Source organism: Myotis brandtii, unplaced genomic scaffold (assembly GCF_000412655.1).
Source record: "Myotis brandtii unplaced genomic scaffold, ASM41265v1 scaffold18, whole genome shotgun sequence".
Taxonomy (NCBI): domain Eukaryota; kingdom Metazoa; phylum Chordata; class Mammalia; order Chiroptera; family Vespertilionidae; genus Myotis; species Myotis brandtii.
Window position 1 is genome coordinate 6,309,362 of NW_005356674.1, and position 18,689 is coordinate 6,328,050.

The window sequence follows — 18,689 nt, forward strand, 5'->3', positions numbered from 1 at the left end:
GTAACCAGACTAGATGGAAAGACACTAACATTCTTTAGAATTAGAAGCTTAACCTGAATCAGACCATTTGTTGAATACATACTTTTGGTCTGGAAATTCAAGGGCAGCTTCTGTGTAGTTGCAATAAAACCTGCTTTATATGCTTTATCATGTACTAGGCATTGCAAGACACTTGTCAAACACACAGACCTTCATATACAAGCAGGCGTGGAGAGTTTCGGGGCCACATGAAAACCAACACTAAATTATTAGTAAAGTCACCCCCAGGATAAAAAGAAATATATCCAGAGAAGTTGCTTCATTGAATGTACTGGACCAAGCCCTATTAAGCTAATAATTCAATGACAGTTATTGATATTGCCAGCTAGATCTCTAAAGACCTTTACAAAGTTTTGCCTTGTTCTCTACAAATAAAAATATCCAAATTAATAAATATGAGAACTTGCCCTAGCTGGTTTGGCTCAGTGGATAGAGGGTCATGGGTCCGATTCTGGTCAAGGGCACATGCCTGGGTTGTGGGCTTCTTCCCAGTAAGGGGCGAGGCAGAGGCAACCGATCAATGATTCTTATCATTGATGTTTCTATCTCTCTCTCCCTCTCCCGTCCTCTTTGAAATCAATAAAAATATATTAAATAAATAAATAAATAAATAAATAAGAGAACCATTTTATCTTGAGGCTCCTTAGAGGGTATTAAAAGTAAAATTCGCCGTAACTTGTTTGGCTCAGTGGATAGAGTGTCAGCCTATGGACTCAAGGGTCCCAGGTTCGATTCCGGTCAAGGGCATATACCTTGGTTGCGGGCACATCCCCAGTAGGAGGTGTGCAGGAGGCAGCTGATTGATATTTCTCTCTCATCGATGTTTCTAACTCTCTATCCCTCTCCCTTCCTCTCTGTAAAAAATCAATAAAATATATATTTTTTAAAAAAAAGTAAAATTCTAGCATATGTCACAACTGAATAACACCAAAGTCCAATGCATTCAAAGAAACAGAAATAAATATTTGTCTCACTGAGGAAGTGGACCGTACGCTACTGTATTTTTCTATCACTGAGACACCAGGAAGATTTTAGTTCAACCACTCGGCCCCTGTTTTGACACATTTGCATTGTGGGAACTGTTTCCTTATTTGATTCTACTAAGAGTTATTGAGGAGCGCCCACTATGTGCCAGCACTATGCCGGGCTCTGGGTGTGACATGACTGTGCGTCAGAATAAACTGGAGACACAAATCAAGTAAATAAAACAATAAATATGCTGTTATAACTTATGACAAATGATATAAAAAACCTGAACCAGTTTACTTATAAAGGTGGGGCATAGAAGGAGATAATCTGAAAAGGTGACATTTAAGTTGAGGGCCTTTAAAGATGAAAAGAAGTCAACCATGTAGCAAGTAAGGAGAAAAGGAGAAACATCTCAGGCAGAGGGAATAGCATGCAAGTATTGAGTTAGGAAAGAGTGTGGTGTGGTTAAGGATCTGGAAAGAGCCCAGTGTGCCTGGAGCAGAGAGGGTGAGGGATCCATGCATGAGATGTGGTTAAAGAGAGAGGCAGAGGCCAGGAAAAGTAGATTCTGATAGCTCAGAAAAAAAGGAGTTTGGGATTTTCTTCTAAATGTTATCTTCACCCGGCCAGTGTGGCCCAGAGGTTGAGCGTCAACCCATAAACCAGGAAGTCATGGTTTATTTCTTGGTCTGCGCACATGCCCGGGTTGTGGGCTCGATCCCCGGTGAGGGGCATATGGGAGGTGGCTGATTGATTATTCTCTCCCATCATTGATGTTTCTATCTCTCTTTCCCTCACCTTTCTTCTCTCTGAAATCAATAAAAATATATTTTAAAAAATAAAAAGTAGGGCTGGAAATCTCCTAATTTGAGTCAGTTTTGATTCTTTACTCCTTTCCTCGCATTATTCTTCTTTTCCTTAAAAGAAGGAGTTTTAGAGTCCTCTTAACCAGTACAACATTTCTCTCTTCCAAACACTTATGTGGTTGCCCATTCTCAACTGGAACTTCCCCAAAGGTGAGAAATTACCATATCAGTTATCTGTATCTGAGAAACAAATTATACCCAAACTGGCTGAAAAAACACACACAATCATTATTTACTAATGAGTCTCTGGATGGGCAATTTAGGCTGAGTTCAGTTGGAATAGCTCCTCTCTGCTACACATGATGCCAACTGAATTCACTTACGCATTTGGCCCCAGCAGCTGGAATTTTTCCACGTTTTAATTGACCAAGAGACCAACCTAAGCTTTTTATGTGGTGGGGAAAACTTCTCAACACCAAGCCCCATTGTACAGGCACTTTTTAATCCTCTGCTCCTATCACTTTTGCTAATGTCCCATTGGTCAAACAAGTCACCTGACTAAGCTCAGCATCATTGTGGGAAGAAACTACACAAATGCATGTACACTGAAAGGAGTGGATTGATGGACCAAAGCTGTATCACTCTACCCTACTCACAACTGCCTCAGAGATCGCTTCATTTTCAGACACTTGTCAGAGAGTGAAAATTGTCTCCTGCATGGAAATCCAAGGATCCAGCTCCCATACAATGATGAGCAGGATCATTCAATGACCCTTGGGTGTTTGACTTGCAATTGACTTTGTCCATGAGATCTGTTCCCCCTAGATATCCCCATAGCTCCTCAGTCCCCAGACATTCCTGCAGCTCTGATCCTGTCCTTCAAAGATCTCTCTTTGGAGATCTAGTGTGCCACTGTTGTGACATGTATCAATCTATTATTTTAGTTCTCAGTGAAGTTCTCTGTAAACTCATTATTATCCCCACTAACTTCCTGTAGCCGGTTTTCAACATTCCTCAGTTTTTCTACCCTTTAAGTCATTTCCCAGGCACTAAGACTCAGCACTTGGGTTACTCAACTGTGTGTGTTCAGATCTCTTCTTTACTCAGATGCTTGATTGGACCCTATTAATAGTAAGCATTTATAACTATCAGGCACTGTCCGAAATACTATATTACATAGATTAATTATTCAATTCGCACAATGAGCCTATCAAATCGATACAATTATAAGCTACATTTTACAGTGGAGCTATCCAAGGCATAGAGGAATCAAGTACAGTTGACCCTTGAGCAACAAGGGTTTGAATTGCACGAGTCCACTTATATGTGAATCTTTTTCTGTACTGTTTTCAGTCCCTGGTTGGGAGTCCATGGATGTGGAGGGCTGGCTGTATGCATTGATTTACACCATTTTATAGAGGGAACCTGAGCATCCACGGATTTTGTTATTGCGGGAGTCCTGCAACCAATCCCCTGTGGATGCCAAGGGTAGTCAAGTTTTGGGGGAGTCCCAAGTTATACACTGATTTTCTAACAGCCTTCACATTGTTTAAGGGTCAGCTGTAATTTGCCAAAGGTCACACAGCTGGAAAGTGGAGGAGTTGGGATGCAAATCAGGCAGTCTGATATTAGAGTCTTACTCTCAACCACTCTTCTTATGTTTCCTCTAGATGCGAGGGTTATCACTTGGAGACCACTTGTCAGGCCTCAGTTTCATCTGCAGCAGCACTTGGGGGCTTGACCTCATCAAAGGATTCCACTTCTTCCTGAGCAGGCAATCATGCTGTGACTCTTGTTGTTGCAGGTGCAGTGGGAGTGCATCAACCCCAAGTACAAAGCCAAGAAGAAGAATTATAAGAACTCAGGCATTGTGATTTTGAATCAATGCAAGGTATGTATATAGCTTGTCTTTCAGGAGTATAAAGCTAAGGTGTCTGGAAAAAACAGTACAGGTTGTGTAGTCAGAGGGAGAGAGTGTCAAGGAGATGTGATCTTTTTTAAAGTAAAAATCAGAAAATCAATGTATTAATGGACATACAATGAGAAATGTATGCATAGGTGGTCTTGGAGCTATGGAAGCCCAATGCCACCATTCCCTCCACAAGGATAGTCCTGTCCCCAAAGTTAGGGGAGTCTTGGTCCAAGTCAAGGCCCTTCTCTGCCCAGGGCAGCACCAGAGGGAGCTCCCCAAAGGAGGCAACCAACCTTTCCAAAGTACCTACCATGTGTCTATCACAGTGTTCAGTGGTTTACTAGTATATGTGGTACCTCATTCATGCTGAAAGAGTTCCAGGAAAACAAGACAATGGGAAAAGATTGAAGGACCTAGAAGTTCCTCTCAGAGCGTTTCTAACTTCACAGAACATTCTATGTGCTAATAAGTAAACCCCTTAAATTGCATCTAAGAATAATTCTGCTACTGGTTGAGTACCTACTATACAACAGTAACTCTAATAAATCCTATTTACTCTTATCACAATACTGAGATTTCCACTTTCAAATGAGGTCATTCACTAGTCATTGTTTTAGTCATGTATTTTATTTTTTTATTTTATGATGCTTTGACATCTGGGGGCCTTGTAGACCCTGGGAAGGATTGCCCCTCCTAGAGTTAGCTAATTCCTAGAGACAGAGGCTGATTAAAATCACGCCTAAACCATAAGGGAGGGGAGCAAGGGATGGCTATTTTCAGCCCTCACAGGCTTATCTGAATTTAGCATTGCTTTCTCTTCCTCTCTTTTTTCTTTTCTCTCTCTCTTTCTTAATGAAACCAAGTCAAATGACTCACCTCTTCCCACAGATAACTCTCTCTTCTCTTTCCTCTAGTTGAGCAGCCTAACCCCAAGGTTTATGCCTCAGGTCTGTGAGGACACAGATCATGCTACTATTACTAAGAGGGTTTCCTTTCCTCCTCCTATGCAGATCCACAAGATGCATTCTTTCTTGGACTACATCATGGGTGGCTGCCAAATCCAGTTTACAGTAAGTTGTTTCCTTGCTCATTCTTATTCAGGGAGCTGGGTTTGGGGCACGAGGAGACAGAAGTCTATTAAAGCACTAGGTCAGCTTTGTTCAAGTCTCATTGCTGAAATATGGTGCGGTCCTGTGTTTTAAAAATAAGCTCATACTTATGTTTTTTTCCAATGACTATGGTTTTCAGCATCGTGTCAGGAAATTCCTGTTGCTCCACCACCGGTGGTTTGGGGAACCACCCTAATGCTTCCCATTCTTTCAGTAACTACACGAGGCATTAGGTAGTAGGCACAGTGCCAGACCCCATCTCCTAGTGAGAAGGATGGGAAGGAAGTAAACCGGGCTAGTGAGTCCCAGTGAACCAGGGCGGGCATCTTTGTTGTCTTCATGTGGCCAGAACACAAACACCAATGTTATGTCCAATGGTTAGTGCCAGGAGTAAGCCATCCAAATGGTTCATCTGGCAATAAAAGGGTGAATTCCAAAAGACTGGAGAACCAGGCCTTAAAGTTGACAGATAGAGGGAGTGTATAGATTCAGTGGGTGGATTGAGGATCATCTCTTACATGAACTCTATAAGCCCATGGGATTTACACACTCCAAAATATGCATTTTGGTGGGTGGGCTGGGTGTTTGTAGAGTTCCCAGGTAGGCCAAACTTGTGAGTCCATCTGCTCTGGAAAAACTTGTTCCTAGGTTTGGGCAGATGTGTCCTCCAGAAAGAGATTCCCCAGGTGGCAAGAGAGAGCTCTGCTGAAACCTATGGGAAAACAACATGGATGTAAACAATTGAAGTGCAATCTGTGCCGGGTTTGTTCCTCATATTACAGAAGTGAGCTCATGAAGCACAGCCCTGTTTAGCTCCCTAAACTGCCTCTCTCATGTGAGGAAGGCAAGAAAAATTGGTTTAACTTTTGTGTCCAGGTTTGAGCCCAAGAGAGTAGATAGGACCAGTGTATTCCGGTGACCAGGGATAGTGGTCCTCAAAGCACTGAAAGGGGAAGTTCCAAGGGGATGATAAAGGGGTCTTTTGATAAGTCAGCCTCTTCCTAGCTTGAGACTTGTCCTCTGCTGTAAACTCAGGTGGGTCTACTATGTCCTGCCTAAACTTGGGGTATTGTTCATTTACCACTGAATAGTTACAGCAGTTAATTATAGAATTTGGTCACTTCTTTCGGGTGTAAGGTTCTTTAAAGACACACTCGCCCAGCCCTCCTACATGCACACTGGCACATACAGAAGATAGCAAACATGTTGGTTGTGGCACACACATCTAGCTCTAGCTGTCCTGTGGGTTCGTTGTCACTCTGAGTGTATACAAATGCAGTAGAAAAGCCAGCAATGTCATAAAGGAGAGCCACTGGAAATAGTGTCCCAAGATCATAGGCAAAGGAGAGATTTCAGGAAACTATTTATAGGTTTTCAAGGGAAAGCTCTATTGACTCGGGTTTGTTTTAGATTCTATAGATCCCGTGCTCTTGAACAACACTTTGTACAACCTTTGGGACCTTGCTTTACCCTTGGAGTTGTGCTGCAAAGAATTGGCCCCCATAAAACCCAGAAGTTTAACCCCCCAGAGTTCCCAGGAAATATCCTAACTTATAGAGGCCAGTATAGCCTTCCTGACATAGAAGAATTGCCCTCTCAGCTTTGATCTCCCCTCTTATTTCTGCTGACCCTCCCTAACTGGGAGGTACCACCTTAATGGGTCTCATCCTCACCACCATCCCCCACCCCGTCCCAGCTTCTCAGACCCTCCCATGTCAACTGATGGACCTATTGGGTCTGGAGTAAGTCTGGAGCAAGGAATGAAAAGAGGAGAATGTACAGATAAATGCTGAGAAGGGGACAGGCCATCGACATTGTCCACCACAAAACCCTTCCCCCTGTAGGGGTTCACGCTGGGGCCTCAGAAGAAGGTTGCTAGGCATTCTGGTTTGAGCTTTCTACTAAAGAGCACATACTAGTCACTTCAATGTCACTTTCTTCCAAAATTAAGTCAGCTTTCTCATTAATGTCTTATTGCTCAAGCAGTACAAGCTAATATAAGATACACTTATTATCTGTAATGCAAACTATTAATAAAAATTAGCATGTCTTATTAATTTGGTCTATAAGCATTTATTATCTGTCCAGTAATTTTGTTGAAACCATCTGGCAACATAAAAAGAAAGTGGCAAGGGATGAGAAATAAGAAGAAGGCAGAGCAGAGAAAGAGCGGGGAGGGGGAGGGGGGGGAGATGTTTTGTTGCAGTCAGAAATTCTCATTGGCACAGAAATTATAAAGCCCAGAGATGAACTTTCTGTCTCCCTGGAGACCTTCAGGAGCCAGCAGTGAAATAAAGTTCCGGGTGTCCCCTCCACTTTTGCCCCTTCTGCACCTCTCCCCTGTGCCTCAGGAGGTCTTCCTCTTTGGATGCACTAGCCAGGCTCTCCTGCTCATGGGTTTTGGTTGGCTCTGACCAATGGGAAGAACCAACCAGAGATCAAAGAATGACTGGGGAGAGAAGTTGGGGCACCCAGCTCTCTGTCTGCCAGGCTGTGGTTTGGCAGTGACCATGTCCTCTACAGAAAGTCACAGTTTCTGTCTGGTGCCCTGTCTTGCAGGTAGTTCTCTTACTAAGTTCTAGTAACGGCTTCTCCCTACTCTTTCTAGTCAGTCTCCCTTAACCTCTTTGAATTGTCTTTTCATTAAACTCTCCCTTTTGAGTGGGCCATTTGTTTCCCATCAAGACTCTCACCAACACACATTACAAACAGGGGCAAGGGGAAAGCCTTTGCACCTTCCCCAGATGCCTGGTGTTTCTGGTTCAACCCTCACCTTTTTTTTGGGGGGTGCCCGGCTGAGGTATATTAGGTGCTCAAAATACTTTTGTTGAATAATAATGGATTGAACCCAAAATCATCAAGAAGAGAAAAGGCGTAGGGAAAAGAAGAAATCGGATGAATAAATATGATACTAGGTTTTTGCTTTAAAAAGCGCCCCTATGAACTTAAATGTTTATGCATCAATATTCTAATAATACTGCAATCTTACTATGAATGAGCAGGCTATATTTAAGGGCGTGTTGGGGAAGTGGTTTGGAGTAAGAACCTGAAGGGCTTTGAGGTAATTTGCTGGATACGGAAATATTCAAGAGACTCTTGAGATGGACATTCAAGCAATCAGTCACATGCTTCAGGGAAATAAATCTGGGAGTGCTTGGTGAAAGGCACCGATAGTGGAGAAGGGGCTTTGAAAGATGGAGCAAGAAGAGCTTCAGCCCACTGCGACAGTCCTGGGGACCGGTAATGAGAGGCTAAATTAGAGGGCCAGCAATACTGAGAGAAAGCAACAGAGAATGATGAGTCCAGTATTCTGTGTCTGACTGACCAAGCATGGCGGTCCTACTCGTGGAAATAGGGAACTCCAGAGGAGCTGCTGGGCAAGATGATGAATCTGTCTGTGGACAGGTTCGAAGTACCTTTTATTTTTAGCTGATGTTCCATGTGCCAAAAATATTGAACTCAATATATGGACATGGCACTTTATAAAATGACCTAGGTTTCAGGAGAGAGGTGGAAGCTGCACAGATATGGGTCTGGATGAGATGGCCAAAAAGAAGACTACAGAAAGCAAAGGGGCTCATGACCGAAAATTATAGAAGACCTGCATTTGGTAGCAAGGGAAAGAAGGCAGCAGTAAGAAAAGAGATGCCAGAGGAAAAGGCCCAGGAGGAAGCACTAACTCAAATGATCGGGAGAAAGGGGTTACAAAATCAATGATGCTAATCCCATAACCTAAAGAGACATCTGTAAAGAATAAAAACCAACGACTGGCTTGTGTGATGAGTAGGTACACATCATCTTTGAAAGAGCAATTTCAGCAGAATGAGATAAGGGGGACCTAGGAGTTAGGGTGTAATCAGAAGGGAAGGGAGTAAACACAGCAGGATACACCAATTCATTCAACACAGTTGACAGTGAAGGGAAGGCAAGAGTGGGAAAGGAGGATGGCACCTTGAGGATTAAAAGAGGGGAGGTTTCAGGCTAGAATCTGACCGTAGCAGAGGACAAGGCCCAGTGGAGAAAAGGAGACACATGATGCTAAAAAACAGCCCTAGTCAACAATTCTTATTCTTTTTTGGTCACCTGGGCCACTTAGGAATCTGATACAAGATCTATATCGTCTCACTGGAAAATGCACACACTCAGTTTTGCACACTATTTTGGGAGGTCAAGGGCGCCCTTGAGGACAATCCTTGTTCCTCCTGTGAATCCTCGAGTCATAAGAACTTGAGGGCAACTGTCTCCTCACAGTCGTGGAGGAGGTGGGCGCAGGTGAAACAGAGGCTACAGGGAGAGAGATTGAGTTCAATATGTTTGGCACATGGCACAGCAGCTAAAAATAAAACTAGATACTAGAATTTCATGCACAAAATACAAAATTATAGACAGCTCAGAAGAGACAGACACCAGAAGGTATTTGGAAAGAAAATGGGAAAAGAATTAAATGTTTCCTTTGAAAGTCATTGCTTTTCCAGATGCAGGAAAATGTTCATTGTAAAGCAGATTTTCACAGAAACAAGTTGTAAGCAACTTATATGTCCAACAGTAAGATAATGGCTATGTAAATCAAGGTACCTCCTTTAAGTGGACTATGGCAAGGCCATTTTAAATGAAAATTATGATGATTGGGAATAACATGGGAACATGTTTATGACATTGTGCTAAGTGGAAGAAAAAAGGAATATAAAGCAGAGCCACCCTATGATTACAATTATGTAAAATGTGTAAAACATTTGTCTCTGTATAGGCAATAACTAGAAAGGAAAAGAAAAAGGAAATATGACTTACTAGGCTAGTGGAATCTTTGGGTGACAAGCATTGTCCTCAGGAGTGCCCTTGACCTCCCAGAACTGTGTGCAGAATTGGGTGTCTGCATTTTCCAGTGAGAGCATATAGATTTTGCATCAGATTTTCAAGTGGTTCATGTGACCTCCCCCCAAAAAAATCTTTTTTTCCTTATTATTCTCAAATGACCATTTTCATTATTTGTAGTTTTTAGAAATTAAAGATGGCATTGCTTTCTTTTTATCTCTGATTTTATAGTCTGAATTTTAATAATATAATGTGATATAATATTATAAGCTAAGTATGGCTTCTCTTTGATTAACCTTGAACCTTAAAAAAAGATCACCTGTTAAAGGTTCTCTTGGGAAATCTTTTCTAACCCTGACACATTTAGGGCATCCTCTGTCCTAGTTTAAGTTTTAAATCTTTATGTTATATCCCAGATGAAACACTGACCGGCTCTGGTGTAGACCTCTGAGAAATAAGAATGAGTCCTGGGTTGAAGAGGGAGGGAATGCTTGGCAATTTCCAGGAAATAACCTCAGGGGTCTTTTCCATCTAATCTAGGTTCCTATTTCTTTGCCCACTATGGAGTTTGGAGTAAATAGAAAAGCACAAGAATTTAACCTATCATTTAAGAAATGGTTCAAACTAAACAGTATAGGTCCAAATTGCGTACGAATAAAATTTGAAAAAAGCTACCCCAGCAGGTGTCATTGCAAAGGTTGACTGCGTGGTTGACTGCAGAGAGATTAGGCAACTGCTGAGGTTGCTTCACCACAGCTTCCCTTAGAAAACATCCAGAGGGGTCCCAAATGGCCCATTTTTCACAGACAGGGAGGGGATCCAAGGAATAGGCTCATTACATTAAGAAATTTTTAAAAATCCAAAGACACAGTGTCATCATTCCTTTCTGGAAAGCAGCTCCAGGTGCTGGGGGCTTGGTGCCACGGAGGGAGCATTTTGCATTCTACTCTACCAGGTTTGCCAAGCTGCTCCACAGCTCTGCTTACTGATGAGAGAGAGGGGGACGGGAGCAGGAGGCCGGAGGGGAGGGGCGGGCTTCCTGGGCAGAAGGGGAGAGTCATGGGCGGCCGCCTGTTCTCGGGCTGCCCACTGAGAAGATTGGAGAGCATACCAGCAACCATAGGCTTTTGTCAATAAATGTTTCCCATCAGAAAATGACACAGTGGTGCTCTGCAAGCTCACTCCATTCAGGGCACCGGGCGTCAGTAGCCACCTCCACAAACTGGTATTTTTCAGGCATTTGCTTGCTTTGATTTCTCAACGCCATCCCATCTTTCACGGTCTCCCTGTTTCTTTTTGAAATAAACCTCACCGTTAACTCTGTTCTCTTTTCACTAATGCTGCCTCTGGGGAGCACAGAATTCTTGGTAGAAAGCCACCTCCTGGAGATAGATATTTTATCTCCCACTTCACCAGGAGGCTTTAGAAATCGTCACTTACCAGGAAAAAATTATTAACTGTCATGTACTTAAGAGTGTCCATTGCTGTCTAGTCAAATGATAAAATATTGTTGTGAGCAATGGGAACTACAGAATGGGGAAGGTGGTAAGGATCACTGGTTTATTTCTTTATCCATTAGGTAGTGTTTACGTTTATACCCCTTCCCCAAAGCTTTATCAGAATTTCCTGAGCTGGAGGGGCCTCTGTGGTTGTCAGACATGGGGGACATCCCCAGGGGAAACGTGGAAACCCCAGAGGCTGCCTGCAATAAAGGAGTAAAATTCCCCTCAGGTATGTTGTATGTCTGGACAGCACCCCCAAGTACAGACAGCCCAGTACCAACCATCTAACACTGATCTTCAGTTGTTCCACTGTCCTCAAGATGTCAGCGCCTCCAACCCCAAGGAAATCTGGCTGCTCCATTTCCCTACGTGGCATCCAATTCCACATTTAATCAGTCACCAAATCCTCTTCACTTTCTATCCTGGCATTCTTCAGTCATTTGCTGGCTTTTATTTCCCAACGTCATTCCATCTTTAACAGTCTCCCCGTTGCTTTTTAAAATAAGCCTCACCTTTCACTCTGTTCTCTTTTCACTAATGCTGACTCTAAAGAGCACAGAGAATTCTTGGTAGAAAGCCACTTCTTCGATCACAGTCCCCTTCTCACTATCATTTATGCCCTGCCCTGGCTTGTTACCCGTAAGGGCATGATTCCAAGCATGAGGATAAAGAGTTGGTAGAAATGAAATGACATAGCAGGGCTAGACAAGGGTGAGGCAAGACAGGCACTGAGGATGCAACATTTAAGGATGCACTCCCTCTCAAGGTTGTGCACATGTAGGCTCAGGTGAGAATGAGTGCCTTCCCAAGTCGCCTCTCTTGCTTGACCCTAGTTCCAGCCCTGTGTGTGTGTGTGTGTGTGTGTGTGTGTTTGATATATTATTGCCAAAATCTATGTGTTCATCTAGACCAGTGGTTCTCAACCTTCCTAATGCCGCGACCCTTTAATACAGTTCCTCATTTGTGGTGACCCCCAATTTCATTGTTACAAATTGAACATAATTAAAACATAGTGATTAATCACAAAAACAATATGTAATTATATATGTGTTTTCTGGTGGACTTAGGCGACTGCTGTGAAAGGGTCGTTCGACCCCCAAAGGGGTCGCCACCCATAGGTTGAGAACCGCTGATCTGGACATTCTCCCAATACCACAGCATACTCATTCAGGTGATGTCCCTGGGCTCAGATGCCGCCACTTGTTGCCCACACGTTTGGATGGTCTTGCTCATACCTGGGGAGAAAAGAGGAACAATTATATCTCTTGCATTGTCATTTTATGGAGGGTTTCCACTCTGGTCTTTATATTATCTGATTTCATTCTCTAGTTTTATATCAAGACACCAGCATTCTCTGCCATCACAGAGTACCCTTGGCACTCAGTCAGGTAGTCAGCACATGGGACAGTAGTCACGTGCAGCATGGAGAAGCACTGGTAGAGGAGTGTGGTGATTTATGATGAAGGGCATCATCATAATAAGGGCATCAGGATCTTCATCAGTTAAAGGGAATCAACAATCTCTACCTCCCAGAGTCTTTATGAAAATGAAGTAACAGTGCCTGTAGAGCAGTTAGCGTTGTGTCTAACACAGAGTAGGGATTTAACAAAGGTTACCCCCCTGGTCTTCCTTCTGTTAGCTGTAGTAAGGGCATCTATAGGGGGCATGAAAGGACTGTTGCATTTTTCTTCACATGACCTTTCCTTATGAAACAATGGTAGTACTAGCACCTTATCAGTTGGTACTTCCCTGCTGAAAACATCTGGGTATTCTGCTAATAGAATTTGAATCCTGCTTAAATTTATATTCAAAATAATCCTATGGAGGGGTAAGAGGAAAAGGGAAGTAAAATCAGTGATTAAAAAATAACTTTGAAAAAGAAAAAAGAGGTTGTAAGTAAATAAATTACAGTTAGCTTGGTCTCTTTCAGTTACTTTGATTCTGTTGCAAGGTTACAATATAAGACATGGGGGACACTTTTTCCCTGTCAACTTTACTCTTAGAAGCTGAATAAATAGAGCAGAGAGCACGTTTTCTCTTTCCTTCCAGAAATAATTTCTTACCTTAATAAATCCAGGGGGACATCCCAGTGATTTTCTCTAATGGAATTTTGCCAAATAGACAAATAACATTTCCTGCCCACAAGATCGTAAGAGAAAGCGAGCCTTCCTGTCATTAGTGAGCCAGTGAGTCAATTCTGCTGAATGCTGAAGAAAAAGGGAAGCCCTAAATGAGCATTTCTCTCTTCCGCTATAACTTTTCATTGTAATCCCTCCCTCCCTGTCCAGACCCCAATTGTTTAGAGAGGTGTTTGCTGGGTTCCCATTTATTAAACAGTGATGATGTTAGAAATCAAAAGGAATGTTCTTTCGCAGTTCAGCACCCTCAAGGCTTAAGCATTTTTATTCTTGCTATAAAGTATTGGGTGAGTCCATTTTTATTTAAATGATACTGATGTTGGCGGTCAGAAAACATTTAAGAAGTCCAAGGGTATTGACTACTTGGTGGCAAGACAGACTTCCCTTCTCCATTTCCCACTCACAGTGCCATGACATTCAGGCATCTTCTCTGTTGTAGGCAGTAGTTCTCCCGTGAATGGGAATTAAAGCTGGATGCCTTACACAGAGTTGCGTCTTGTAGAAAATGTATTATAACCACTTCAGCACATCGCTCGGCAGTTGGCCATTCATGAAAATATGACGATGGCTTCCTTAGATAAACCGCATCTTTAACACAGAATTTGGCTCTAAGGGATTTCCATTATGGCTCAGAGATGGCATGGCCCTGCCAAAGAGCATAGAAGTCCTTCCTTAGGGAATTAGGATATTCTGCCCTTGCTGCCTGGTGACAGGGATCAGCCGCAACTGGTCTTTCTGACCTATATGCCAATCTCAAGTTCGGTTTTGGAAAGGGAGATAAGAGAGCATTGCGGGTGGGGGGGACAGGGGGACGGGGGACTGAAGACTACAGAAATGGCTAATTTTTAAACTAATTAATTTTTTTCTCTAGCTCTCCTTGACAGGGTATGTAACATGCTACTTTTTTCCCATCACAGGCCATGTCCCTCTGTAGCTGATCACAATTCCTCTGATGTGCATTCACTTTAAATCTACCCATTCTCCTGTTTTCTCCTCCAGGTCGCTATAGACTTCACAGCCTCCAACGGGGACCCCCGGAACAGCTGTTCCCTGCACTACATCCATCCTTACCAGCCCAACGAGTACCTGAAGGCCTTGGTGGCTGTCGGGGAGATTTGCCAAGACTATGACAGGTACGAGACTTTGGGTCGGCTCAGGCCTCGTCATCTCTCTGTGGGTTCTGAGGACCCCTGGCTGATCCTCAGCAGAAGAATGAAAATTAAATCTAGCAACTCATCACCCAGAGGCTCATGCAGGGACAGAATAAAACCTTGCCCCAAACTTCGAGAAAGTAAGTCCGTGCCATGTTCACCATCGTTATTGAAAAAAAAATATATTATTTTTCTCAGATTTCTTTCATTGGTTTGCAAAACCACTGGATAGCAATGTTGGTTTCCCAACGTTTTAATGTGTGCCTTGCTCCTCAGAGTTTGGTCCATGAACTAGCAGCATCACCTTGGAGCTTAGAAGCTCAAACCCCATTTCAGGTCTACTGAATTAGGATCTGCATTTTAGCAAGATAGCCAGATGATTTGAGTGCACTTTTGAGCTTGAAAAGCAGCTGTTTATTGGACATTATTGCATCTAGTCCTCATATTAGCCCCTATGTGGTAGGTATTACTTAACAGAAAAGGAAAATTGTTCAAGGAGATTGAGTAGCCTGTGAACTGTCCCATAGCCAGAGGCAGGACTTGAACCCAGATTTATCTCATCCCATAGCTTAAGCTCACAATCACTGTATTTCACTAGCCTCTAAAGATATTAGTAAAGGGTATGTGTCTGCCCACGTACACCTATATGTGCTGATCAAGGGTGTGTGTGTGTGTGTGTGTGTGTGTGTGTGTGTGTGTGTTGTAGGAAACATTATTTTGAGATCAGATGAATATTATATTTATTTTTACTTGATGGTAAATACTGACCTTTCCCACTAAGATAATTCCCTGTAAGAAGTTATTTACATAAATCACATTAAATTGCATTTATTCTGCATTTCCAGTATTTTCAGGTTGAGATTAAGTTGTCCATGTGTTTGTTCAGAAAGCTTTCTGAAGTAGAACCAATGTAAATATAAATATGGGTAAATCCTAGGTGACTCCCTGTTGTGATTATAAAACAAACCTAGTTGATAATGAGCATCAACTAAATGACCTTTTAAGCCAGGAAAATAATGAAAGCAATTCTATCCTCCAATTTCAGAGAAAATTTAGGGGGCAGCATGATTTCTGTTCTGTCTAGTCTCATAATTAATGATAACCATGTTTTAAAAAAACTATGAGCGCAGGCACCATAGAAAATGACACAAGCCAAAAACCAATAGGACAGGTAATGGGACAGGTCCCACCAGTGTCCTTCCTACAGGCGAGTCTCTGGATTCGGCATGATCCTTGCCAGTAACTCAGATGGGCGTGAGGGGAGTTTGGGAATGAATGGACAGTCCAATAAAATCAAAGAGCTTTAAACAGCCCAGCCAGTGTTGTTCAATGGCACTCGATTCCCAGTCAGGACACATGCCCAGGTTGGAGGCTCGATCCTCAGTAGGGGGCATGATTCCCTCTCATCATCGATGTTTCTATCTCTCTGTCTCTCTCTCCTTTCCTGTCTCTGAAATCAATTTTTAAAAAGTAAATAAAAAGAGCTTTAAATTCATGGGCTCTTGCTGACACTTGCCCTCCTAAACATTTAGAACAGAGAGCAACAGCATTTACATGACCTTATTGAAGTGATACTTTTTATATTTAATCTTGAGCTGGTGAGTGTGAAGATAACTTGATTTTCAGCTCTGATTTCCTTAGGCCCAAATACAGGGAGGATCCCTAAAGAGGTTCATAGCATATGGAGATTTCTACCAAAAAGAAAGAAAGAAAGAAAAGACTGACAAATTGCATCTCCACTGTCAGAAACTTCCTAAACACACTCAGCACTCCAAAACTGTAATTCTCACCCTTCTTTCTGTCTCTCTCTGTCACTTTCTCCCAACACACACACAAATAATCTAGGATAATAATATGTACATAAAAGATAAGGAGAAAGGGAGGAAATATCTTCAGGAATCTTAATAACTTTTAAATTCTTGAAGTGCTTACAAAAGAGATAAAGTAGGTAAATGCACTTGGTACATGTGTCAAACAACATGTGCTTAATAATAGAGCTGACTCTGATTCGGCAGGAGAGAAGGTTGTGTGAAAATGAATTCCAAAGAGAAGGCTGGTAGGTTGTCTGAAAATCAGATGCTGCCGGCCAGCACCCTCGCTGTGGCCCCTGGCAGTCTTGCTGGGTGATCTAGAACAAGATGCTAAACCTCTCTGTTTCCTTGATCGCCTTGCAGGCCAGATGTGGAGCCTCTAATCGGAGTGACCCACACAGCTTTTAGAGCTGTTATCCCTTTATAATGTGAGCCAGACAGAGTCTGGGGAGCATTTTGCATTCCTTCCAAATAACAGATTCAGAACAAAAATAAGATCTGACACCTTAGGGCTTATGTGAAAAATCGTGATTCTTTTTAACACCTTAATAGGATAATACTAAAGTTATGGGCCCCAACTGGCCAAGGAAATCGGTTCAGTGGATCACATATATCTGCATATGTATGTTTCAGCTCGGCATAAAAATGAACAAACACCTAAGGAAGAGAAGGAGGATTGAAAAGCCTGGGCACTCTTTGCAAAGACTCCTGCAGACTGTGTAAAGCAAGCTGCTCCCTTGAAAACTGACAAGTGCCCGCAGTTTCTCCTTTGTGTGGGCGGATAGGCAGTAGACAGGCAGAGTCAGGGAATTTCAAGTCCGGGCTTTGGAATTATTTTTTTCTCACATCAAAGTCAGTGGGGTTGATGCTCAAAAAGAAACACTTGCACAAAAACTGACAGAAGGCACTGTTCCCCCTCCTGCCGCGACACAGAGGTTTTCAATCCCCAGGAGCCTTAGAAATTCCTCCCAGCCTCTGACAGCCAAGGGGTTTCTTTCTGTCTTGTACAGTCATTGCTAACAGGTCCTTACTAGGTGATCCGTGAAGTAGAACAGCTCCAGAGAATTGCAAAAGCTCTTCTCGGGGTGGCCTTGAGGGACAGCTCCTTCCAGATGTCTGGTCCTCGAACCCAGAAGGCAATCCTGCCAGCCTATTCTGTGTCTGCGCCCCTGGAAGACACCACCACTCATTCTCTCCTAGGTGACTCCACAAACACAAGCACACACATGCACACAGGCACACACATGTGCATGCACGTAGATGTACACAGGCACACACACGTGTACACATATGCACACGCACACATTCACACATGTGCACGTGCACATGCACATGCATGCCCACATGCACAGCTCATATATTCCCAACAGGCACACATGCACATGCATGCACATGCACGCAGATGTACACAGACACACACACGCACGTGTACACATATGCACATGTACACATTCACACATGTGCGCATGTGCACGCGCACACGCACATGCATGCCCACATGCACAGCTCATATATTCCCAGCTGGTTGTAGCACTTGCCCAGTTCCTGTCGACAACCTGGTCTCCTCCAACTGCTCAAGGCCAAGATGATATCCGCCCCTGGACCCATTAAGATGTGTCTTTGACCCCTGCAATATCCTCTATTAAGAAGGCTGGTCTATCTGCCATCAAGAGAGGATAGACACTGAATGCATTGCTTGGAAGTACAGACTGCCATGTTATAGATGTGGCTGCCCCAGAATGAGACAAGGACATCAGAAATCGAGGCAGCAGGCTTCTTCCACGATGTGCTGGGTGCAGTACGAGGAGGCAAGGTTAGAACTAAAAGCCAATCTGAGCGGTTTTTGAGTGTGGAGGACAGGGGTAAAAATCAGAAGGCAGATTAAGACCATAATGATACCTTTTCCATCCTACCAACTCCAGTCAGTGCTTCTCAACCGTGGCCGCACGCTGGGACCACTCGGGAAGTTTTAAAATATGCTGGTGCCTTGGCTCCACCCTAGAGACTCTGATTTAGTTAGGCTGGTGTGCATCCTGGGGAATCAGGACTTTTCATTCTAACAGGTATCCAGAGTTCGGTCAGGAGAGATGGGTCCACTGGAATGGCTAGGAGCCTGTGCAGGACCTTCTAGGTGCAGGCACCTCATGTGGGGCCATAAAGACAGAAATGAATGAAAGAACAGTTTTCCCCCAAGTGGTTCACAATCTCATGGGAGAGAAAGGCATGTCAATAAATCCTAGCCCAGCGTGGCCAGAGCAGCTTTGTCCCTTGTTAGAATGGGGACTGCACGAGGAGGGTAGGGTTAGCTCTTTCTTCTGTGGGAAGGTGGTCAAGGCTGGCCTCCTGGGGATGGCGGTGAATTCTGCTAATTCTGTCCTTTGTTGCTTTTAGAAGATGGATGAACTTACTCTTGATATTCTGAGTCATTAGACCAGACCAC

At 43.3% G+C, this 18,689-nt stretch overlaps 1 protein-coding gene across 1 annotated transcript in view; it reads left to right on the forward strand.

Annotated features, from left to right (window-relative positions):
• LOC102253473 (copine-4) overlaps positions 1–18,689 on the forward strand; it is a 110,108-nt gene that overhangs the window by 67,940 nt on the left and 23,479 nt on the right. The window contains exons 6-8 of the mRNA XM_005863674.2: positions 3,619–3,705; positions 4,737–4,796; positions 14,287–14,420. Coding sequence (XP_005863736.2) covers positions 3,619–3,705; positions 4,737–4,796; positions 14,287–14,420 — 281 coding nt within the window. The remainder of the gene's footprint in view (positions 1–3,618; positions 3,706–4,736; positions 4,797–14,286; positions 14,421–18,689) is intronic.